Genomic DNA, 25,944 nt, shown 5'->3' on the forward strand with positions numbered 1-25,944 from the left:
AACTGTATACAACCTGATTAACCCATACCTATGCCAGCGCTTGAAACAGTGCTTGGCACAAAGTATAATAATGATGGCATTTATTAAGCACTTACTATGTGCAAAGCACTGCTCTAAGCCCTGGGGAGGTTACAAGGTGATCAGGGTGTCCCATGGGGGGCTCACAGTCTTCATCCCCATTTTACAGATGAGGTAACTGAGGCACAGAGAAGTGAAATGACTTGCCCAAAGTCACACAGCTGACAATTGGTGGAGTTGGGATTTGAACCCATGACCTCTGACTCCAAAGCCCGTGCCCTTTCCACTGAGCCATGCTGCTTCTCTTCAAGTAAGTGCTTGAGTAGCATAATAATAATAATTAGATGAGGAATGGAGGTCCTGCCCCTCTGAATCAATCAATCAATCAATTGAATTTATTGAGCATTTACAGTATGCAGAGCACTGTACTAAGCACTTGGGAGAGTACAACCTAACACTTGGTAGACAAGTTCCCTGCCCTCAACATGCTTACAGTCTAGAGGGAGAGAGCGAGACTAATATAAATTTAGGCCTTCCCAGACTGAGCCCCTTCCATCCTCTCCCCCCTCGTCCCCCTCTCCATCCCCCCCATCTTACCTCCTTCCCTTCCCCACAGCACCTGTATATATGTATATATGTTTGTACATATTTTTTACTCTATTCATTTATTTATTTTATTTGTACATATCTATTCTATTTATTTTATTTTGGTGAGATAGACCAGATCCGAGGTACAGTGAATAGTAGGTTGGTATGAGAGGAACAAAGTCTGTGGATTGTATTGTAGTAGGAAATCAGGGAGGTGAGGTAGGAGGGGGCAAGGTGACTGACTGCTTTGAAGCCAATGAGGAGGAGTTTCTGTTTGATGCAGAGGTGAATGGGCGATCACTGGAGGTTCTTGCGGAGCAGGGAAAGATGAATGATTTATATGTATGATGATATGATTTATATGATGTTATGATGTATATACGTTTGCACAGATTTATTACTCTATTTTATTTGTACATATTTACTATTCTATTTATTTTGTGCATGATTTGAATTTAGCTTTAATTCTATTTGTTCTGACGACTTGACACCTGTCCACATGTTTTGTTTTGTTGTCTGTCTCCCCCTTCTAGACTGTGAGCCCACTGTTGGGTAGGGACCGTCTCTATATGTGGCCAACTTCTACTCCCCAAGCGCTTAGTACAGTGCTCTGCACACAGTAAGCGCTCAATAAATACGATTGATTGATTGATTGATTGATTGATTGATTTCATAGAACAATGATCCGGGCAACAGAGTGAAGTATGGACTAGAGTGGGAAGAGACAGGAAGCAGGGAGGTCAGCAAGAACACTATTACCATGTTTAATACAACCCCTCATCCTATCCCACCTGGATGACTGCATCAGTCTCCTTGCTGATCTCCCAACCTCCTGTCTCTCATCATCAATCGTATTTTTTTTCATCAATCGTATTTATTGAGCGCTTACTGTTTGCAGCGCTTACTGTGAGCGCTTACTGTGTGCAGAGCTCCTACTCCAGTCCATACTTCATTCTGCTGCCGGATCAGCTTTCTATAGAAACGTTCAGGACATGTCACTTCCCTGCTCAGAAATCTCCAGTGGTTGCCTATCCACCTCCATATCGAACAAAAACTCCTCACCATTGGCTTTAAGGTGTTCCATCACCTTGCCCCTTCTTACCTCACTTCTCTCCTTTTCCAACCCAGCCCGCACACTCCACTCCTCCGGTGCTAACCTTCTCACTGGGCCTCCATCTCGCCTGTCACACCACTGACCCCTGGCCCACATCCTGCCTCTGGCCTGGAATGCCCTCCCTCCTCAAATCCAACAGACAATGACTTTCCCTCCCTTCAAAGCCTTACTTAAGGCCCATCTCCTCCAAGAGGCCTTCCCAGACTAAGCCCCACTTTTCCTCATCTCCCATTCCCTTCTGCGTCACCCTGACTTGCTCCGTTTGCTCTCCCCCATCTCTCCACTCCACACCACTTATGTCCATACCTGTCATTTCATTTATTTATATTGATGTCTGTCTTCCCACCTCTAGACTGTGAGCTTATTGTGGGCAGGGAATGTCACTGTTTATTGTTGTACTGTACTTTCCCAAGTGCTTAGTATAGTGCTCTGCACACAGTAAGTGCTCAATGAATATGACTGAATGAATGAATGAAAGAAGGCTAATGCAGCAATCAAGGCGAGATAGGATTAGTGCTTGAATTAATGTAGCAGCATTTTTATTACTCTATTTTACTTGTACATATTTACTATTCTATTTATTTTGTTAATGATGTGCATCTAGCTTTATTTCTATTTGTTTTGACGACTTGACACCTGTCCACGTGTTTTGTTTTGTTGTCTGTCTCCCCTTCCAGACTGCGAGCCCGTTGTTGGATAGGGACCGTCCCTATATTTTGCCAACTTGTACTTCCCAAGCTCTTAGTACAGTGCTCTGCACACAGTAAGTGCTCAATAAATATGATTGAATGAATGAATGAATGATAGAGAAGAAAGAGTGTATTTTAGCGATGTCATGAAAGTTGAACCGACAGGCTGGGGTGACAGACAGATTAAATACGTGGGTCGGATGAGAGAGGTGAGTTGAGGATAACATCAAGGTTATGGGCTTGTGAGACAGAGAGGGAGGATGGTGGTACTGTCTACAGTGATGGGAAAGTCAAGGGGAGATCAGGGTTGGGTGGGAAGATAAGGAGCTCTGTTTTGGACATGTTAAGCTTGTGGGGTCAGAAGGATATCCAAGTAGAGATGTCTTGAAGGCAAGAAGTAATAATAATAATAATAATGGTGGTATTTGTTAAGTGTTTACTACGTGCCAAGCACTGTTCTAAGCACTGGTGTAGATACAAGGTAATCAGGTTGTCCCACATGGGGCTCACAGTCTTAATCCCCATTTTACAGATGCGGGAACTGAGGCATAGAGAAGTTAAGTGATTTGCCCAAGGTCACACAGCAGACAAGTGATGGAGCCGGGATTAGAACCCACGACCTCTGACTCCCAAGCCCGTGACTGGGAGGCAATGCGAGACTGCAGAGACTGCAGAGGAGAGAGATCAGGACTACAGTCTAGAAGGGGAGACATAGCTTACTTTAGAGTCTGCCTTCCCTACAAGACTGTCAACTCCTTTAGGGCATAAATCCCCTTCTAGACTGTGAGCCCACTGTTGGGTAGGGACCGTCTCTAGATGTTGCCAACTTGGACTTCCCAAGCGCTTAGTCCAGTGCTCTGCACACAGTAAGCGCTCAATAAATACGATTGATTGATTGATAAACCACGTCTGGCAACTTTAGTATACTGTGGAAACACAATGGTCAAGGTCCTACAGTTGTCCCCCTTTCTCTGTCTGTGACCTAGGCCTGCGTGACCACTCAAATCACTTAAGGACTTCATTTCCTCAAGGCAATTTTGGCTATTTGATTGACTCAAATCACGTAACCACTCGATTTACTTCACTGACTCTGTCCTCTCCTGGGTCTCCTCATCTCTCTGGATGTTCATTCTCAATCTCCTTCACAGGCTCCTCCTCTGTCTCCCACTCCCTAATTTGGAGCGAGGGGTCCTCAAGATTCAGTTCTATTCTCCATCTACACCCACTCCCTTGGCTTCAACTACCTCCTCTTTGTGGATGACATGCGAATCTACATTTCCAGCTCTGACCTCTCTCCCTCTCTGCAGTCTCTCATATCCTCCTGTCTTAATATGTTTGTACGTATTTACTACTCTATTTATTTATTTATTTTACTTGTACATATCTATTCTATTTATTTTATTTTGTTCATATGTTTTGTTTTGTTCTCTGTCTCCCTCGTCCTCCCCCTCTCCATCCCCGCCGCCTTACCTCCTTCCCTTCCCCACAGCACCTGTATATATGTATATATGTTTGTACGGATTTATTACTCTATTTATTTTACTTGTACATATCTATTCTATTTATTTTATTTTGTTCATATGTTTTGTTTTGTTCTCTGTCTCCCTCGTCCTACACCTCTCCATCCCCCCCGCCTTACCTCCTTCCCTTCCCCACAGCACCTGTATATATGTTTGTACGTATTTATTACTCTATTTATTTATTTATTTTACTTGTACATATCTATTCTATTTATTTTATTTTGTTAATATGTTTTGTTCTCTGTCTCCCTCATCCTCCCCCCTCCATCCCCCCGCCTTACCTCCTTCTCATCCCCACAGCAGCTGTATATATGTATATGTTTGTACGAATTTATTACTCTATTTATTTTACTTGTACATATCTATTCTATTTATTTTATTTTGTTAATATGTTTTGTTCTGTCTCCCTAGTCCTCCCCGCTCCATCCCCCTGCCTTACCTCCTTCTTGTCCCCACAGCAGCTGTATATATGTATATGTTTGTACGTATTTATTACTCTATTTATTTTACTTGTACATATCTATTCTATTTTATTTTGTTAATATGTTTTGTTCTCTGTCTCCCTCGTCCTCCCCCTCTCCATCCCCCCTGCCTTACCTCCTTCCCTTTCCCACAGCACCTGTATATATGTATATATGTTTGTATGGATTTATTACTCTATTTATTTTACTTGTACATATCTATTCTATTTATTTTATTTTGTTAATATGTTTTGTTTTGTTCTCTGTCTCCCTCGTCCTCCCCCCTCCATCCCCCCCGCCTTACCTTCTTCCCTTTCCCACAGCACCTGTATATATGCATATATGTTTGTACATATTTATTACTCTAATTATTTATTTATTTTACTTGTATATATCTATTCTATTTATTTTATTGTGTTAATATGTTTTGTTTTGTTCTCTGTCTCTCCCTTCTAGACTGTGAGCCCACTGTTGGGTAGGGACCGTCTCTATATGTTGCCAACTTGGACTTCCCAAGCGCTTAGTACAGTGCTCTGCACACAGTAAGTGCTCAAATCTGATTGATTGATTGATTGATTAAAAACATCTCTACCTGGATATCCTCCCGTCACCTCCAGCTTAACATGTCCTAATCAGAGGACCCTATCTTCCTACTCCTAGGGAAGCAGTGTGGCTCAGTGGAAAGAGCATGGGCTTTGGAGTCAGAGGTCATGGGTTCAAATCCCGGCTGTGTGACTTTGGGCAAGTCACTTAACTTCTCTGGGCCTCAGTTACCTCATCTGTAAAATGGGGATTAAGACTGTGAGCCCCACGTGGTTCAACCTGATCACATTGTAACCTCCCCAGCACTTAGAACAGTGCTTTGCACAGAGTAAGCGCTTAATAAATGCCATCATTATTATTTATTATTATTATTACTCAAACCCTGTCCTCCCCTTGACTTTCCCATCGCCACCACCATCTCACCAGCCCATAACCTTGGCTCTTGTCCTTGACTCCTCCCTTTCATTCAACCCACATATCCAATCCATCACTAAATCCTGGTGGTCTCACCTTTGCAACATCGCTAAAATCCGCCCTTTCCTCTCCATTCAAAGTGCTATCACGTTAATCCAGTCACTCATCCTATCCCGCCTGGATTACTGCATCGGCCTCCTTACTGACTGGAGATGTAGATTTGAGGATCATCCACATAGAGGTTGTAGATGAAGCCTTGGGAGCGAATGAGTTCTCCAAGGGAGTGGGTATGGATGGAGAATGGAAGGGGACTGTATTCTGTGTCTGAATTAGAACTGGGTTCTGTTCTAATCCTGACTCGGCCAGTTACTGATCTCCCCACCTCCTGTCTCTCCCTGCTTGTCTATACTTCACTCTGATGCCCAGATTATCTTTCTACAGAAACGTTCAGGCTACGTCACCCCCCTGCTCAAAAATCTCCAGTGGTTGCCTATCCATATCCATGTCAAACAAAAACTTCTCACCACTGGCTTTAAAGCTCTCCATCACCTTGTCCCTTCTTACCTCACTTCTCTCTTTCTCCAACCCAGCCCGCCCACTTCGCTCCTCTGGTGCCACTAACCTTCTCACTGGGCCTCCATCTCGCTCCATCTCCCTCCTTGTGGGAGGGAAATGGGTCTATTCTCATTCAATCATACTTATTGAGTGCTTACTACTACTACTAATAATGATGGCATTTGTTAAGCACTTATTATGTGCCAAGCACTGCTCGAAGCAGTGGGGGGATACATTGTCATCAGGTTGTCCCATATGGGGCTCACAGTCTTCATCCCCTTTATACAGTTGAGGTAACTGAGACACAGAAAAGTGAAGTGACTTGCCCAAAGTCACACAGCTGATAAATGGTGGAGCCAGGATTAGAACCCACAGCCTCTGACTCCCAAGCCTGGGCTCTTTCCACGGAGCCATGCTGTGTGCGGAGCACTGTACTAAGCACTTGGGAAGTACACTCCCCCTCCTCCCCCTCTCCATCCCCCCGCCTTACCTCCTTCCCTTCCCCACAGCACCTGTATATATGTATATATGTTTGTACATATTTATTACTCTATTTATTTATTTATTTATTTTACTTGTACTTATCTATTCTATTTATTTTATTTTGTCAATATGTTTTGTTTTGTTCTCTGTCTCTCCCTTCTAGACTGTGAGCCCACTGTTGGGTAGGGACCGTCTCTATGTGTTGCCAACTTGTACTTCCCAAGCGCTTAGTACAGTGCTCTGCACACAGTAAGCGCTCAGTAAATATGATTGATTGATTGATTAATTGATTAATTGATTAATTGATTGATCGATTAGAGAAGCAGCGTGGCTCAGTGGAAAGAGCCCGGGCTTTGGAGTCAGAGGTCATGGGTTCGAATCCTGGCTCCGCCACAAGTCTGCTATGTGACCTTGGGCAAGCCACTTCACTTCTCTGAGCCTCAGTTACCTCATCTGGAAAAATGGGATTAAGACTGTGAGCCCCCCGTGGGACAACCTGATCACATTGCATCCCCCCCAGTGCTTAGAACAGTGCTTTGCACATAGTAAGCGCTTAACAAATGCCATCATTATTATTACTGATTGATTGATTGATACACTTCAGCAACAAACTGAGGCAATCCCTGCCCACAACGGGCTCACAGTCTAGAAGGGGGAGACAGACATCAAAACAAGTAAACAGGCAACAGTAGCATCATTATCAACAAATAGAATTATAACTATATACACATCATTAATAAAAATAAATAGAATTATAATTATAAATATGTACTATATATACACAAGTGCTGTGGGGTGGGGAAAAGAGGGTGGGAGTCAGGGCGATGCGGAGGGGAGAGCAGAGCAGAGGAAAAGGGGGGTTCAGTCTGGGAAGGCCTCCTGGAGGAGGTGAGATTTTAGGAGGGCTTTGAAGGGAGGAAGAGAGCTAGTTTGGTGGATCAATCAATCAATCGTATTTATTGAGTGCTTACTATGTGCAGAGCACTGTACTAAGCACTTGGGAAGTACAAATTGGCAACATATAGAGACAGTCCCTACCCAACAGTGGGCTCACAGTCTAAAAGGGGGAGACAGAGAATAAAACCAAACATACTAACAAAATAGAATAAATAGGATAGATATGTACAAGTAAAATAAATAAATAAATAAATAAATTTATGGATGTGCGGAGGGAGGGAATTCCGGGGCAGGGGAAGGACGTGGGCCGGGGGTGAATGGCGGGACAGGTGAGAACGAGGCCTAACGGTGAGGAGGTTAGAGGAGGTTAGCGGTGGCAGAGGAGCGGAGGGTGCGGGCTGGGCTGGAGAAGGAGACAAGGGAGGGGAGGGAGGAAGGGCTGAGGGAATGGAGAGCTCTGAAGCCAATAGTGAGGAGTTAGTGAGGGCTATCAGTTGTGTACTCCCCAAAGCACTTAGTACAGGGAAGGGAAGCATCGGAGTTTGAAGATATGTATATAATTGCTCCCCAGGGCTGGGAGAAAGGGTGGTGAAGCAGCTTGGCTTAACGGGAAGAGCACGGGTCTGGGATTCAAAGGACCTAAGTATTAAAACCAGCTTCACCTTGTCCCTAATTGAAGGCCCATCTCCTCCAAGAAGCCTTCCCTGACTTAAGCCCTCCTTTCCTCTTCTCCCGCTCCCTTCTCTGTCGCCCTGACTTGCTCCCTTTATTCATCTCCCCCTCCCAATCAATCGTATTTATTGAGCGCTTACTGTGTGCAGAGCACTGTACTAAGCGCTTGGGAAGTACAAGTTGGCAACATATAGAGACGGTCCCTACCCAACAGTGGGCTCACAGGCTAGAAGTGGGCTCACAGTTATGTTCCTAAACGTCATTTATTGATTTCTATTCATGTCTGTCTCCCCCTCTAGACTGTAAACTCATGGCGGGCAAGAGAAGCAGCGTGGCCCAGTGGAAAGAGCATGGGCTTTGGAGTCAGGGGTCAGGGGTTCAAATCCCGGCTTTGCCAATTGTCAGCTGTGTGACTTTGGGCAAGTCACTTCACTTCTCTGTGCCTCAGTTCCCTCATCTGTAAAATGGGGATTAAGACTGTGAGCCCCCTGTGGGACAACCTGATCACCTTGTAACCTCCCCAGCGCTTAGAACAGTGCTTTGCACATAGTAAGTGCTTAATGAACACCATTATTATTGTTATTATATGTCTGCTTATTGTTATATTGTACTCTCCCAAGAGTTTAATACAGTGTTCTGCACACAGTAAATGCTCAATAAATGTGATTGACTGACTGACAGAATGACTGACTGAATGAGCCTCTCATCAACCCTAAACTCCAAACCCCAAACCCCTGGTATCAAGGAGCAGCTGAGGAGAAAGAAATTGGAACAAGAAAGGAAACAAAATCAATCAATCAATCCTATTTATTGAGTGCTTACCGTAAGCTCTTTATGGACAGGGAATGTGTCTGCTAATTCTGTTGTATTTTACTCTCCCACGAACTTAGTACAGTATTCTGCACACAGTAAGCACTTAATAAATACGATTGAATGAATGAATGAATGAATGAATGAATGAGTGAGAGAATCAGCAGACACACTCCCGGCCCACGACGCAATATGGGGTTGGGATATGGTGAACTCTTGTCTGAGGCTGAACTATTACCTTTTAATTTTGATAATAATAATTATTATTATTGTGGTATTTGCTAAGCACTTACTATGTGCCAAGCACTGTTCTAAGCACTGGGGTAGGTACAGGTTAGTAAGGTTGTCCCCCATCTTAATCCCCATTTTCCAGATGAGATAACCGAGGCCCAGAGAAGTGAAATGACTTGCCCGAGGTCACACATCAGACAAGCGGCGCAGCCGGGATTAGAACCCATGACCCTCTGATTCACAGGCCCGGGCTCTATTCATTCATTCATTCATTCAATCATATGTATTGAGTGCTTACTGTGTGCAGAGCACTGTACTAAGCGCTTGGGAAGTCCAAGTTGGCAGCATCTAGAGGCAGTCCCTACCCAACACTGGGCTCACAATCTAGAAGGGGGAGACAGAACAAAACGAAACATATTAACAAAATAAAATAAATAGAATAAATATGTAGAAATAAAATAGAGTAATAAAAAACAAAACATATTAACAAAATAAAATAAATAGAATAAATATGTAGAAACAAAATAAATAAATAGAGTAATAAATACATACAAAAACACTCAGGGCTCTATCCACTATGCATCATTTAACGGTATGTGTTAGGTGCTTACTATGTGTCAGGGACTGGACTAAGCTCTGGGATAGATAAAAGATAATCAGTTAAGTGACTTGTCCAAGGTCACACAGTGGATGTCGGGATTTGAACTTAGGTCCTCTGCTTCCCAGACCTGGGCTCTTTCCACTAGGACATACTGCTTCTCATCATAGAGAGGCAGTGTGGCTCAGTGGAAAGAGCCCAGGCTTTGGAGTCAGAGGTCATGGGTTCAAATCCTGAATCCACCAATTGTCAGCTGTGTGACCTTGGGCAAGTCACTTCACTTCTCTGTGCCTCAGTTACCTCATCTGTAAAATGGGGATTAAGACTGTGAGCCCCCCGTGGGACAACCTGATCACCTTGTAACCTCCCCAGCGCTTAGAACAGTGCTTTGCACATAGTTAGCGCTTAATAAAATGTCATTATTATTATTATTATTATCATTCCAGTCTCTGTTTCTACATTAACGGTCGTTCTGGAAAGAAATCAAACATTATCTAACCCCAGCCTGATTCGGGCCTATTTCTTAACGTTGCCTTCTTGCAACTTCCTCAGTCTTGTACTTCCTTCCCCTAGAAACTCCTACTTCTTATCCTCCCTGATTTCTGGTTTCCTTTTCCCTCATTATGACTAATGCAGGCTCACCAGAAGCCTCTACATACTAAGTGCATTCGACCATAGTTTGTTATTTCATGAAATGGTATTCACGGAGCGCTTACTATGTGTAAAGCACTGTACTACGCGCTTGGGAGAGTACAATATAACAATAAGCAGGAACATTCCTGCCCACAATAAGCATGCATAATCATAATAATAATAATGATGGCATTTATGAAGCGCTTACTATGTGCAAGCACTGTTCTAAGCACTGGGGAGGTTACAAGGCGATCAGGTTGTCCCATGGGGGACTCACAGTCTTAATCCCCATTTTACAGAGGAGGTAACTGAGGCACAGAGAAGTGAAGTGACTTGCCCAAAGTCACACAGCTGACAATTGGCGGAGCCAGGATTTGAACCCATGACCTCCGACTCCAAAGCCGGTGCTCTTTCCACGGAGCCACGCTGCTTCCCTGCCATTTTCTGGACTGTGAGCCCGCTGTTGGGTAGGGACCGTCTCTATATGTTGCCAACTTGTACTTCCCAAGCGCTTAGTACAGTGCTCTGCACAGAGTAAGCGCTCAATAAATACAATTGAATGAATGAATGAATACCCGTTTTAAACACAACGCAGAGTCCGTGAAGTTTTTCTTCTACCTGGCAGAGCTAGTCAGTCTGTCTGTTTAATAATAATAATAATGGCATTTATTAAGCACTTACTATGTGCAAAGCACTGTTCTAAGCACTGGGAAGGTTACAAAGTGATCAGGTTATCCCACGGGGGGCTCACAGTCTTCATTCTCATTTTACAGATGAGGTAACTGAGGCACAGAGAAGTGAAGTGACTTGCCCAAAGTCACACAGCTGACAATTGGCAGAGTTGGGATTCGAACCCATAACCTCTGACTCCAAAGCCCGTGCTCTTTCCATTGAGCCACGCTGCTTCTCTGTTTGTCTGTTTGTCAATTCTATTTATTGAGAGCTCACTGTGTGCCCAACACCACATGTAGGATAATACAAAAGAATTAGCAGACACGTACCCAGCTCATAAACAAGCTTACAGTAACCACTCAATAAATATGATTGATTGATTGATTTTATTTCCTTTTTTGGTTTAATTATATGACAGTATATATTAATAATTTCCATATAATAAAGAATGGTATTAAGTGCTTTCTATGGGTCAAGCACTGTTCTAAGCTCTGGGGTAGATACCGGGTAATCAGGTTGGACACAGTCCCTAGCCCACGGGGGGCTCACGGTCTTAATCCCCATTTTATAGAGGAGGGAACTGAGGCACAGAGAAGCGAAGTGACTTTTCCAAGGTCACACAGCAGACAAGTGGCAGAGGCGAGACTAGAACCTGCCCACGGCAAGCTTACAGTCTAGAGGGGGAGACAGACATTAAGATAAATGAATTACGGATACAGACGTCAGTGCTATGGGGATGGGGGCGGTGAGGTGGGGAATGAATAAACGGAGCAAATCAGGATGATGTCGCTAGCGCTTTGTTGATGATGATGATGTTGGCATTTGTTAAGTGCTTACTATGTGCAAAGCGCTGGGGGGGATACAAGGTGATTAAGTTGTCCCACATGGGGCTCACAGTCTTAATCCCCGTTTTACAGACGAGGTAACTGAGGCTCAGAGAAGTTAAGTGACTTGACCAAGGTCACACAACGGACATGTGGAGGAGCCTGGATTCGAACCCATGACCTCTGACTCCAAAGCCCGTGCTCTTTCCACTGAGCCACGCTGCTTCTCTGCTTTGTTCTCCTCAGACCTTCCTGTTGCACACGGAGGGGTAGGTTTTCCTGCACACGTGGGCTAAAGAAGGAGGTTCAGTCAAATAGGAGGCCAAAAACAACAGCTGCTTGCCACAGATAAGGATAAGAGGAATGAGAGAGAGAGAGAGAGCACAGGCCTGGAACTCATCAGAAGGTCAGGAGTTCTAATCCTGGCCCCGCCTCTTTGCTGTGTGACCTTGGACAAGTCACTTTCTGTGTCCTTGGGCAAGTCACTTCCTGTGCCTCTTACCTCATTTGTAAACGGGGATTGAGACTGTGAACCCCATGTAGGACAGAGACTGTGTCCAACCCAGTTTGCTTGTATCCGCCGCAGTGATTAGTACAGCGCCTGGCACGTAGTAAGCTCGTAAAACATACCACAATTATTATCATTCCCATGAAGCAGTAATCATAGAAGTCTGCTAGCGGGCTCCCGTGACCCGCGGCCGGGTTCATGGCCGTCCCCTTCCCGGACATCTGCATCCCAACCCGGGGACCCAAGGAGCTCCCTGCTGCGGGCCCCACGTCCGATCAGAAGCTTGGATATCTCCCTGATGACCCTCCAGAGTTGAACTCTCTGCTGACCATCCAACTCCCCTGGACTGGGCCCCCGCCCCCCCATCATCACTAGACTCACTCCTAGAAGCGACTTCTAGTCCATCCATCTAGGTAGCCAACCAGGGCCATGGGACATTGTGTCCCCCTGCTTCCCCCCCTCCCCAGTCCATAAGCGACCTTCTTTGGGGAGCCCCCACTCCCTCCTTCCCTGGGTTAGGAGCGGATTGGACGGGACTGATCCCCCCCCCCCCCCCCCAGGGAACAAGGCCCTTGTTCTCACCGTGTTACCCCATACGTACCTACTCAGCCCACCCATGTTATTTAATAATAATAATAATAATAATAATAATGGTATTTATTAAACACTTACTATGTGCAAAGCACTGTGGGGAGGTTACAAGGTGATCAGTTTGCCCCACGGGGGGCTCACAGTCTTCATCCCCATTTTACAGATGAGGTAACTGAGGCACAGAGAAATTAAGTGACTTGCTCAAAGTCACACAGCTAACAATTGGCGGAGCCGGAATTTGAACCCATGACCTCCGACTCCAAAGCCACTGTGCCATTTGGCTGTTTACTCCTCTTCCCAGGTGTCTCCTCTCCCACGAACCCCCATAACTGTTCCACCCGACTTCAGAACTGCCATCCACAGGACTCCATCCTCCACCACCTCAGAGACAATTCTGCCAAGAGCCCCTGGCCTCTCCTTGCCATTAGCCTTTTCGATTTGACTGACCCATGGACAATTCAGTCTTCTGCTGTAGGCATCATCCGCCTATTTTATTGTTGCTATTGCATGTTGATTATTAATTGCTCTCTGTGATGTCATCATCTGCTTATTTTATTATTGCTATTGCATGTTAATTGCTCACTGTCCTTGCTGACCTTACTATGAACTATCAATTCCCCTGCTCCCATCTGCCCTTTCCAGTCATCGCCTTCCCCTTCCCCTCTCCCACCCAGCTCTTTCCCTCTCTTTCTCCCGCCCCCCTCCTCCCCATCATCCTCATCAATCGTTTTTATTGAGCGCTTACTGTGTGCAGAGCACTGTACTAAGCACTTGGGAAGTACAAGTTGGCAACATATAGAGACAGTCCCTACCCAATCATGGGCTTCCATTCCCTCCCCAGAATCCCTCTGTACCAGCGCCAACCCTCAACCCCTCCCTTCCAATAATAATAATAATAATGGCATTTATTAAGCACTTACTATGTGCAAAGCACTGTTCTAAGTGCTGGGGAGGATACAAGGTGATCAGATTGTCCCACGGGGGGCTCACAGTCTTAACCCCCATTTTACAGATGAGGTAACTGAGTTAAGTGACTTGCCCAAAGTCACACAGCTGACAATTGGCAGAGCTGGGATTTGAACTATGAATGCTGACTCCAAAGCCCGGGCTCTTTCCACTGAGCCATGCTGCTTCTCAACCCTCAACCCCCTCCCTCCCCTCCTCCCCATCCTAGCCCCAACCCAGTTCTCCTTTCTCATCACCACCCCTCTTCCCCTTTTCCCCTCCCAGCACCCCCCCAACTCATTCCAATCCAAACCCTCCTCTCCCCTCATACCCTTCCCCCTCCCTCCCCTCCCTCCCCAGCTGCTGCCAAGTGTGGCCTCTGGAACCCCCTCTCCATTATAGGTAAGCTCCCTGTCATCCTTGACCTGTTCCTTTCCCACTCTCTCCTCCTCCTCCTCCTCCTCCTCCTCCTCCTCCTCCTCCTCCTCCTCCTCCTCCCCCTCCTCCCCCTCCTCCCCCTCCTCCTCCTCCTCCTCCTCCTCCCCCTTACCGAAACTTGGCTCACCCCGGACAACACGGTCTCTTCTGTTGCTTCCCTTTCCTTTCCCTCCTTTGCAGCCCACATTATTAACCTCTACCACCCCCTCCAGATTACTGTAGACATCATTTACCACCCCTTGACCCCACCTCCAACTTTTTTAATGATTTTGACCCTTTTCTCACCTTCCTTCTCTCCTTTTCCATGTCCACTCTGATCCTCGGAGACTTCAACATCCACATGAATGTCCCCGGTGACTCCTCTGCCACCCACCTTCTATTTCTCCTTGACGCTGCCAACTTCCTGTTCCACCCCACCTTGCCCACTCACCAACTTGTTCACACCCTCGACCTCATCATCTCCCACCGCTGCACTATCTCCACCCTCACCAACTCTGAAATCCCTCTCTCTGATTATAACCTTCTCACCTGCCTCCTCACTCACACTCCTCCCCCCTTTAAATCTATATTACTACCCCACAGAGACCTCCGCTCTCTCGACCCCATCCATCTCTCTCAGCTCATCTCACCCCACCTCGCTTCCCTATCCTCTCTACCCATTCTTGATGACCAGATTACTGCTCTCAACTCCACCCTCTCTACTAAACTCAACTCGCTCACTCCCCTTTCCCTTAGTCGCTCTCGCACCACTAACCCACAGCCTTGGATCACTCCCACTGTGCGCCTCCTTCATTCTTATGCTAAAGCTGCTGAACGCTGCTGGCGAAAGTCTAAATACCAAGCCAAACTTGTTCACTTTAAATTTGTCCTTTCCTGCCTTAACTCTGCCCTCTCCTCTGCCATGCAAAACTATTTTTCTTCCCTTATTGACACCAATGCCCATCACCACCTTCAGCTGTTCTGGACATAATAATTATAATAATAATAATAATAATGGTATTTGTTAAGCACTTACTATGTGCAAAGCACTTTTCTAAGCGCTGGGGGGATACAAGGTGATCAGGTTGTCCCACGTGAAGCTCACAATCTTAATCCCCATTTTACAGATAAAGTAACTGAGGCACAGAGAAGTGAAGTGACTTGACCAAAGTCACACAGCTGACAATTGGCGGAGCCTGGATTTGAACCCTTGACCTCTGACTCCAAAACCCGTGCTCTTTCCACTGAGCCACGCTGCTTCTCTAATTTAACTTCCTCCTCAGGCCCCATATCCCCCCCCCCTCCGCTCCATCCCTCACCCCCAACGACCTGTGGCCTCCTACTTCATTAGTAAAATTAACACCATCAGGTCTGAGCTCCCCAAAATCATCCCTCCCCCTTCTCCAACACCCCCCCCATCCCTGCTCTCAACCTTCTCTGCTACTCTTCCAGCCTTCCCAGCAGTATCTTCAGATGAGCTCTCTTCCCTCCTCTCAAGTGCCACCCCATCCTCCTGTGCTTCGGACCCCATTCCCTCTCATCTTATGAAAACTCTTGCGCCTTCCCTCCTCCCCTCCTTAACTTCTATCTTTAACCGCTCATTCTCCACTGGTTCCTTCCCCTCTGCCTTCAAACATGACCACATCACTCCCATCCTAAAAAAACCCTCTCTTGACCCCACTGCCCCTTCTAGTTATCGCCCTATCTCCCTCCTACCCTTCCTTTCCAAACTCCTAGAACAAGTTGTCTACACTCGCTGCCTTAAATTCCTCAACTCCATCTCTCTCCTAGACCCCCTCCAATCTGACTTCCATCCCCTACACTCCACCGAAACTGGCCTCTCAAAGTTCACTAATGACCTCCTCCTTGTCAAATCCAACGGCTCCTACTCTATCCTAATCCTCCTCGACCTCTCTGCTGCCTTCGACACTGTGGATCACCCCCTTCTCTTCAACATGCTATCCAACCTCGGCTTCACAGACTCCGTCCTCTCCTGGTTCTCCTCTTATCTCTCTGGCTGTTCATTCTCAGTCTCCTTCGTGGGCTCCTCCTTCCAGTCCCATCCCCTTACCGTAGGGGTTCCTCAAGGGTCAGTTCTTGGTCCTCTTCTGTTCTCTATCTATACGCACTCCCTTGGTGAACTCATTCACTCCCACAGCTTCAGCTACCATCTCTACACTGATGACACCCAAATCTACATCTCCACCAATGTTCTCTCTCCCTCCCTACAGGCTCGTATCTCCTCCTGCCTTCAGGACATCTCCATCTGGATGTCTGCCCACCATCTAAAACTCAACATGTCCAAAACTGAGCTCCTTATCTTCCCTCCCAAACCCTGTCCTCTCCCTGACTTTCCCATCACTGCAGATGGCACTACCATCCTTCCCATCTTACAAGCCTGCAACCTTGGTGTCATCCTGGACTCAGCTCTGTCATTGCCCCAAGGTGACCCTGGAGTTCTGGCCTTCTCAGGGTCAAATGCTATCTTGTGACGACCTGAGCCAGCAGGCAGAACTCAGAAGTGAGGATAGGATACCACCCCCACAACCGAAACTGCTAGATTGACAGCCCAAGCTGGGAATACTGAAGGTGTCCCTTGCCCCCATGCCAATCAAATTAGGTATGGAGGAGGCGGGAGGGAAGAGACTAGATAAACTGAGGCCAGAAGCTGGAATGGCCCAGGAGCATGGGTGATAAATACCTGTTGCCTCTGATCTTCTGGGGGCAGAAGATGGAGACATGCAGCAGCGGTGGCCCATGTGTCTCTCTCTGCCCAGAAGGCCAGACGCCCACTCTGCAACCAGAACCAACCCACTGAGGAAACGGCCACGGGATGGGTGAGTGTCTCGCTGAACATTCGTGGGTGGGAGCCAGGGGCCCTGCTGCAGATGGGGAACATAAGTGGATTCCTCCTATGTAGGGAGAGCAAATGGTGAGAGCTAGCCGCCCACCACGTGCGCAGGTAATGGGATGGATTCCTCCTGTGTGGCAAAGTAAGTGGATTTTTCCCGAGTGGGAAGTGCACGTGGGTGAGAGCTAGCCGCCTCACCCCATGCATGATTAACATATGATTGTGTTCCTCCCATTAGGGAAGTTCTAATATTACTAATTAATTACATTCCTCCCAAAAGAGAAGTTCAATCCATTGCGCCTAAACAATTAAATAATTCAATTTGCCTCACGGAATAAATTTTATATTAAACTCAGGCTTTGTATCCCCAGCCTCTCTGCCTCTCTCTCACCACACCGATTACCAAACGAACCCGTCCCCGGACGATGGGTGACACTCATTCACCCCACACATCCAATCTGTCACCAAAACCTGCCGGTCTCACCTCCACAACATCGCCAAAATCCGCCCTTTCCTCTCCATCCAAACTGCTACCTTGCTGGTTCAATCTCTCATCCTATCCCAACTGGATTACTGCTTCAGCCTCCTCTCTGATCTCCCATCCTCCTGTCTCTCCCCGCTTCAGTCTAGTCTTCACTCTGCTGCCTGGATTATCTTTATACAGAAACAGCTCTGGGGATGTCACTCCCCTCTTTAAAAACCTCCAGTGGTTGCCTGTCAACCTTAAAATCAAGCAAAAATTCCTCACTCTTGGCTTCAAGGCTGTCCATTCCCTCACCCCCTCCTACCTCCCCTCCCTTCTCTCCTTCTCCAGCCCAGCCCACACCCTCCGCTCCTCTGCCACCGCTAACCTCCTCACCGTACCTCGTTCTCGCCTGTCCCACCATCGACCCCCGGCCCACGTCCTTCCCTTGGCCTGGAATGCCCTCAATCCGCACATCCGCCAAGCTAGCTCTCTTCCTCCCTTCATAGCCCTACTGAGAGCTCACCTCCTCCAGGAGGCCTTCCCACACTGAACCCCCACCTTTTTCCTCCCCTCTTCCTTCTCCCCTCCCCATCTCCCGCCCGCCCTGCCCTACCCCCTTCCTCTCCACACGGCACTTGTATATATTTCCACACATTTATTACTCTATTTATTTTAATTGTATATATTTACTATTTTTACTTTATTAATAATGTGTGTGTAGCTATAATTCTATTTATTCTGATGATATTGACACCTGTCCACATGTTTTGTTTTGTCGTCTGTCTTCCCCTTCTAGACTGTCAGCCCATTGTTGGGAAGGAACTGCTTCTATATGTTGCCGAATTGTACTTCCCAAGCGCTTAGTACAGTGCTCTGCATACAGTAAGCGCTCAACACTTTCATTCATTCATTCAATCATATTTATTGAGCACTTACTGTGTGCAGAGCACTGTACTAAGTGCTTGGGAAGTACAAGTTGGTGACACATAGAGATGGTCCCTACCCAACAGCGGGCTCACAGTCTGGAAGGGGGAGACAGACAACAAAACAAAACATATTAACAAAATAAAATATATAGAATAGTAAATATGTACAAGTAAAATAGAGTAATTAAATCTGTACAAACGTATATACAGGTGCTGTGGGGAGGAGAAGAGGAAGGAGGGGGCTCAGTCTGGGAAGGCCTCCTGGAGGAGGTGAGCTCTCAGTAGGGCTTTGAAGGGAGGAAGAGAGCTAGTTTGGCGGATGTGCGGAGGGAGGGAATTCCAGGCCAGGGGAAGGACGTGGTCCGCGGGTCGACGGCGGGACAGGAGAGAACGAGGCCTAGTGAGGAGATTAGCGGCGGAGGAGCGGAGGGTGCGGGCTGGGCTGGAGAAGGACAGAAGGGAGGTGAGGTAGGAGGGGGCGAGGGGATGGACAGCCTTGAAGCCGAGAGGGAGGAGTTTTTGCCTGATGCGTAGGTTGACAGGCAGCCACTGGAGAGTTTTGAGGAGGGGAGTAACATGCCCAGAGCATTTCTGCCCAAAGATGATCCAGGCAGCAGCGTGAAGTATAGATTGAAGGCCTCCTCCAGGAGGCCTTTGCACTGAGCCCCTTCCTTCCTCTCCCCCTCGTCCCCCTCTCCATCCCCCGCATCTTACCTCCTTCCCTTCCCCACAGCACCTGTATATATGTATATATGTTTGTACATATTTATTACTCTATTTATTTATTTATTTATCTATCTTACTTGTACAAATCTATTCTATTTATTTTGTTTTGTTAGTATGTTTGTTTTTGTTCTCTGTCTCCCCCTTCTAGACCGTGTGCCCACTGTTGGGTAGGGACTGTCTCTATGTGTTGCCGACTTGTACTTCCCAAGCGCTAAGTACAGTGATCTGCACACAGTAAGCGCTCAATAAATATGATTGACTGATTGATTGGACAGAGACAGGAGGATGGGAGATCAGAGAGGAGGCTGATGCAGTAAACCAGTCTAGTAATCTCGTAATCTAGTAACCAGGTAATCTAGTTAGGAGGTAGAGATAGGCACCATCATAATAATAGTGGCATTTATTAAGTGCTTACTATGTGCAAACATATGATTGAACGAACGAACGAACGAACGAACGAATGAATGAATGAATGAATGAATGTGATAAAGGGGAAAACGGGAAGGAAAAGAAGGACTCGCCCAGGCAATGTCAAGGTGGCCAGGAAAAGTGAAGCATTTAAGGCAGAGAAGCAGCGTGGCCTAATGGTTAGAGCACGGTCCTGGGAGTGCGAAGGACCTAAACCCAGCTCTGCCGCTCTTCTGCTGCGTGACCTCAGACAAGTCACTTCACTTCTCTGTGCCTCAGTTAGCTCATCTGTAAAGTGGAGAGTAAGACTGTGAGCTCCAGGTGGAACAGGGACTGTGTCCAACCTCATTAGCTTGTATCTACTCCAGGGCTTAGTATAGGCCCTGGCACATAGTAAGTGCTTTAACAAATACCACCCCACACACCAAAAAAGAGGCAATACAGATCAGGGTCTGTCTTCTAGACTCCTCTGTGATTGGCAGGCAGTCACTGTGGGATTCCAGTAAATGCTTTAATGTCATTTCCCCCTCTAATAATGATAATGATAATTGTGATATTTGTTACTCTGTGGCAGTGTCTTAAACACTGGAATCTTATCTTAATAATTATAATAACAATAATGATGGCATTTATTAAGCACTTACTATGTGCAAAGCACTGCTCTAAGCACTGGGGAGGTTACAAGGTGAACAGATTGTCCCATGGGGGCTCACAGTCTTAATCCCCATTTTACAGATGAGGTAACAGGCACAGAGAAGTTAAGTGACTTGCCCAGATAATAATAATAATAATAATAACAATAGTATTTGTTAAGCACTTACTATATGCAAAGCACTGTTCTAAGTGCTGGGGAGATACAAGGTGATCCGATTGTCCCACGTGGGGCTCACAATCTTAATCGCCATTTTACAGATGAGGTAACTGAGGCCCAGAGAAGTTAAGTGACTTGCCCAAAGTCACACAGGTGGCAATTGGCAGAGCCGGGATTTGAACCCATGACCTCTGTCTCCAAAGCCCATGCTCTTTCCACTGAGCCACACTACTTCTTATCTTATCTTGTCTTGTTTTATCTGCTTATCTTGTCTTATGCTTTGAGTGGTTTCTGACCCATAGTGACTCCTTGAAAGCCTCTCTCCCAGAGCGCCCTGCTCTCCATCTGCAATCGTGCTGGTAGTGAATCCAGAGAGTTTTCTTGGTAAAAATACGGAAGTCATTGACTGTTGTCTCCTTCCACCAACACTGGAGTAGATAATAATAATAATAATGGCATTTATTAAGCACGTACTATGTGCAAAGCACTGTTCTAAGCCTTGGGGCAGTTACAAGGTGATCAGGTTGTCCCACAGGGGGGCTCACAGTCTTCATCCCCATTTTACAGGTGAGGTAACTGAAATACAGAGAAGTTAAATGACTTGCCCAAAGTCACACACCTGGCAATTGGCAGAGCTGGGATAATAATAATAGTGGTATTTGTTAAGTGCTTACTATGTGCCAGACACTGTACTAAGTGCTGGGGTGGATATAAGCTGATCATCATCAATCGTATTTATTGAGCGCTTACTATGATCAGGTTGGACACAGTCCCTGTCCCACATGGGGCTCGCAGTCTTCATCCCCATTTTTACAGATGAGGAAACTGAGGCACAGAGAAGTGAAGTGACCTACCCGAGGTCACTCAGCAGACAAAAGGTGGAGCCAGGATCAGATCGCAGGTGCTCTGACTCTCAGGCCTGGGCTCTACCCACTAGGCCACACTGCTTCTCTAGATTGCAAAGTTGTTATGGGCAGGGAACGCGTCTGCTAACTCTGTCGCATTGTTCTCTCTCAAGTGCTTAGTACAGTGCTCTGCACATAGTAAGCGTGCAATAAATGCCATCGATTGATTGATAGATAGATTGAATAGGCATCCTGACTCTCGCAGTCCTTCTTTCCAACTCGGCATCCCAACAGTAATACGAGCCACTTACCTCCCAAGAACATGAAGAAACGTGTCCCAGAAATGCATGAGGCACAGAAGGGGCAATTGGGAAACCTGGAACTTCATCAGGCTCTTCGAAGTAATCAATTTCTTCAACATCATTCAGTGGTATTTCCTGAGCACATACTGCGTGCTAAGCACTTGGGAGAGTACCATACAACAGGGTTGGAAGACATGATCCCTGTCTAGGAAATATCAATCAATCAATCAATCAATCAATCAATCAAATACAGCAAATACAGCAAATCCCGTCATTTCTGCTGTAGCGCTAGTTTTCATCACGTGCTTTGCATAGAACACGATGGAAGCAGTGGGGCTCAGTGGAAAGAGCATGGGCTTGGGAGTCAGAGGTCATGGGTTCAAATTCCAGCTCCCCCACTTGTCAGCTGTGTGACTGTGGACAAGTCACTTAACTTCTTTGGGTCTCAGTTGCCTCCTCTGTAAAATGGGGATTAAGATTGTGAGCCCCACATGGGACAACCTGATCTCCTTGTGTCCTCCCCGGTGCTTAGAACAGTGCTTTGCACATAGTAAGCACTTAACAAATACCAAAATTATTATTATTATGGAAGACTAGGGGATCAGAGTTACCATAACATGGCTGTGAATGACTAGGGTACTTTTTAATCACTTACTATGTGCCAAGCATTGTTCTAAACACTGGAATAGATACAAGCTAATCAGGTTGGACACAGTCCCTGTCCCACATGGGGCTCACAGTCTTAATCCCCATTTTACAGATGACGTAAATGAGGCCCAGGGAAGTGAAGTGACTTTCCCAAGGTCACACAGCGGACATGTGGTGGAGCCGGGATTAGAACCTAGAACCTTCTGAATCCCAGGCCCTTGCTCTATAATAATAATAATAATAATATTGGTATTTGTTAAGCCCTTACTATGTGCCAAGCCCTGTTCTAAGCACTGGGGTAGATATAAGGTAATCACGTTGTCCCACGTGGGGCTCTCAGACTTAATCCCCATTTTACAGATGAGGTAACTGAGGCACAAAGAAGTTAAGTGACTTGCACAAGGTCACCCAGCTGATAAGTGGCAGATTAGCACCCATGACCTCTGACTCCCAAGCCCGGGATGTTTTGACTAAGTCACAGCGCTTGGTATTTGTTCAACACTTCCTAGGTGCTAAGAACGGTACTAAGCACTGGGGAAGAGGCAAGAAAATCAGATCGGAGATGGCACCCATTCTTTCATTCATTCATTCAATTGTATTTATTGAGCGCTTACTATGTGCAGAGCACTGTACTAAGCATTTGGGAGAGTACAGCATATAATAATAATGGCATTTATTAAGGGCTTACTATGTGCAAAGCACTGTTCTAAGCACTGAGGAGGTTACAAGGTGGGCTGGAGAGCAGAAACAAAGGCAGAATTTGAGCCGCTCAGAGGGATTTACTATTCTATTTATTTTATTAATGATGTGTATATAGCTACAATTCTATTTATTCTGGTGGTATTGACACCTGTCTACTTGTTTCGTTTTGTTGTCTGTCTCCCCCTTCTAGACTGTGAGCCCGCTGTTGGGTAGGGACCATCTCTATATGTTACCAACCTGTACTTCCCAAGCGCTTAGTACAGTGCTCTGCACACAGTAAGTACTACATAAATATGATTGAATGAATGAATGAAAGGTGATCGGGTTGTCCCACAGGGGGCTCGCAGTCTTAATCCCCAATTTACAGATAAGGTAACTGAGGCACAGAGAAGTTAAGTGACTTGTCCAGTATATCAATTAACAGACACATTCCCTGCCTGCAGCAAGCTTACCGTCTAGAGTGGGAGACAGAGATTAATATAAATAAAAAATTTACCGATATGTATGTAAGTGTTGTGGGATTGGGAGCCAGGGATGAATAATAGGAGCAAGTCAAGGTGATGTAGAAAAGAGTGGAAGAAAAAGAGAAGAGGATTTAGTCAGGGAAGGCCTTTTAGAGGAGATGTGCCTTTAATAAGGCTTTGAAGAGGGGGAGAGTAATTGTCTGTCGGATATTAGGGGAAGCAGCATGGCTCAGTGGAAAGAATCAGGGCTTGGGAGTCAGAGGTCATGGGTTCTAATCCCAGCTCCGCTACTTGTCAGCTGTGTGACCTTGGGCAAGTCACTTAACTTCTCTGTGCCTTAGTTACCTCATCTATAAAATGGGGATGAAGACTGTGAGCCCCACGTGGGACAACCTGATTACCTTGTATCTACCCTAGTTCTTGGAACAGTGCTTGGCACATAGTAAGCGGTTAACAAATTATTATTATTATTATTATTCTTATAGGAGAAGGGAGGGTGTTCCAGACCACAGGCAGGTTGTGAGCGAGAAGTCCGCGGCAAGATAGCTGAGATGGAGGTCCAGGGGAAACGTTGGCTTTGGAGGAGTGAAGTGTGCGGGCTGGGTCGTGGAAGGAGAGTAGTGAGGTGAGGTAGGAGCGGGCAAGGGGATGAGCACTTTAAAGCCAACGATGAGGAGTTTCTGTTTGACTCGGAGGTGGATGGACAACCTGAATTCCCCTTTGAAGAAACTGAGACACAGAGAAGTCATATAGACCTCCAGTGGGTGCCCATCCACTTCCGCATCAAACAAAAACTCGTTTGATTGAATTCATTGATTCAGCTGACCACTCATTCAATCATATTTATTGAGCGTTTACTGGTGCAGAGCACTGTACTAAGCGCTTGGGAAGTACAAGTCGGCAACATGTAGAGACGATCCCTACCCAACAACGGGCTCACAGTCTAGAATCAAAAGGATTACATTTCAACACACATAAAATCTTTATCAAAACCCAACTCCGTATGGACAATAATGAACACCCAAACGCCCAAATTCCGTTTTGCCTGTAGTTACAATATCTGCCATTTCCCTAATTTTAACCCATCTGCCATCTCTCTTTCTGTCACTTGTTTTGGGATACTAAGTATTACATTGTTCACCATCATCAGGTAACTCTTACCACAGAGCCCTTAGAAATACACAGGCCGCCACTGTAAATGCCCTGTTCCCTCAATGGAAAACTGAGCACAATATGTTGCAAAGCTGCTTTTTTATTTCACCCCCACGTGCTAAATTCTTACAAATAGGTCAACGGACCAATCCGGGGGCTTTATCATCGGTTATGGTAGGAATGATGAGATACCTTTCCTGGCCATAAATCCAAGTGTTCTCTATAAGTCCTTGGGAGGCCTTGTTTTTCAATCAATCAATCAATCAATCGTATTTATTGAGCGCTTACTATGTGCAGAGCACTGTACTAAGCGCTTGGGAAGTACAAATTGGCATCACATAGAGACAGTCCCTACCCAACAGTGGGCTCACAGTCTAAAAGGGGGAGACAGAGAACAGAACCAAACATACCAACAAAATAAAATAAGTAGGATAGAAATGTACAAGTAAAATAAATAAATAAATAAATAAATAGAGTAATAAATATGTACAACCATATATACATATATACAGGTGCTGTGGGGAAGGGAAGGAGGTAAGACGGGGGGATGGAGAGGGGGACGAGGGGGAGAGGATACCGTTTGTTTTGATACCGTTAATAAAACCAGGAAGGAAAATTCATTTTCCTCAACTCTTCACCATTGCCTTTAAATCAGTCCACCACCTTGTATAGACGTGGCTCAGTGGAAAGAGCCTGGGCTTTGGAGTCAGAGGTCACGGGTTCAAATCCCAGCTCCGCCAATTGTCAGCTGTGTGACCTTGGGCAAGTCACTTAACTTCTCGGAGCCTCAGTTACCTCATCTGTAAAAATGGGGATTAAGACTGTGAGCCCCATGTGGGACAACTTGATCACATTGTATCCCCCCAGCACATAGAATAGTGCTTTGCACATAGTAAGTGCTTAATAAATGCCATTATTATTATTATTATTATTATTATAGACCTCCAGTGGGTGCCCATCCACTTTTGCATCAAACAAAAACTCCTCACCCTTGCCTTTAAATCAGTCCACCACCTTGCCCCCTCCTGACTTCACCTCGCTTCTGTCCTATTACAACCCAGCCCACACATTTTGTTCCTTTAGTGCTAACCTTCTCAATCTCGCCGCCAACCCCTAGCCCACATCCTGCTTCTGGCCTGGAACCCCCTCCCTCCTCAAATCCGCCACACAATGACTCGCCCCCCGCTTCAAAGCCTTACTGAAGGCCCATCTCCTCCAAGAGGCCTTCCCAGATTAAGCCCCAGTTTTCCTCATCTCCCACTCCCTTCTGCGTCACCCTTCGCTCTTCTCCCCCGTCTCATCCACGCAGCACTTATGTACATATCTGTCCTTTTGTTTATTGGAGAAGCAATAAGAGAAGCAGCGTGGCACAGTGGAAAGATCCTGGGCTTTGGAGTCAGAGGTCATGGGTTCAAATGCCGGCTCCGCCAAGTGTCAGCTGTGTGACTTTGGGCAAGTCA

The 25,944-nt window shown here is 46.2% G+C and overlaps 1 protein-coding gene across 1 annotated transcript in view; it reads right to left on the reverse strand.

Moving 5' to 3' along the window:
• AMN1 (antagonist of mitotic exit network 1 homolog) overlaps positions 1–21,569 on the reverse strand; it is a 110,791-nt gene extending 89,222 nt beyond the window's left edge. The window contains exon 1 of the mRNA XM_038771336.1: positions 21,528–21,569. Within this exon, the coding sequence (XP_038627264.1) occupies positions 21,528–21,565 (38 nt within the window). The 5' untranslated portion in view covers positions 21,566–21,569. The remainder of the gene's footprint in view (positions 1–21,527) is intronic.
• Between the last annotated feature and the right edge of the window lie 4,375 nt (positions 21,570–25,944).

This window comes from Tachyglossus aculeatus, chromosome 2 (assembly GCF_015852505.1).
Source record: "Tachyglossus aculeatus isolate mTacAcu1 chromosome 2, mTacAcu1.pri, whole genome shotgun sequence".
Taxonomy (NCBI): domain Eukaryota; kingdom Metazoa; phylum Chordata; class Mammalia; order Monotremata; family Tachyglossidae; genus Tachyglossus; species Tachyglossus aculeatus.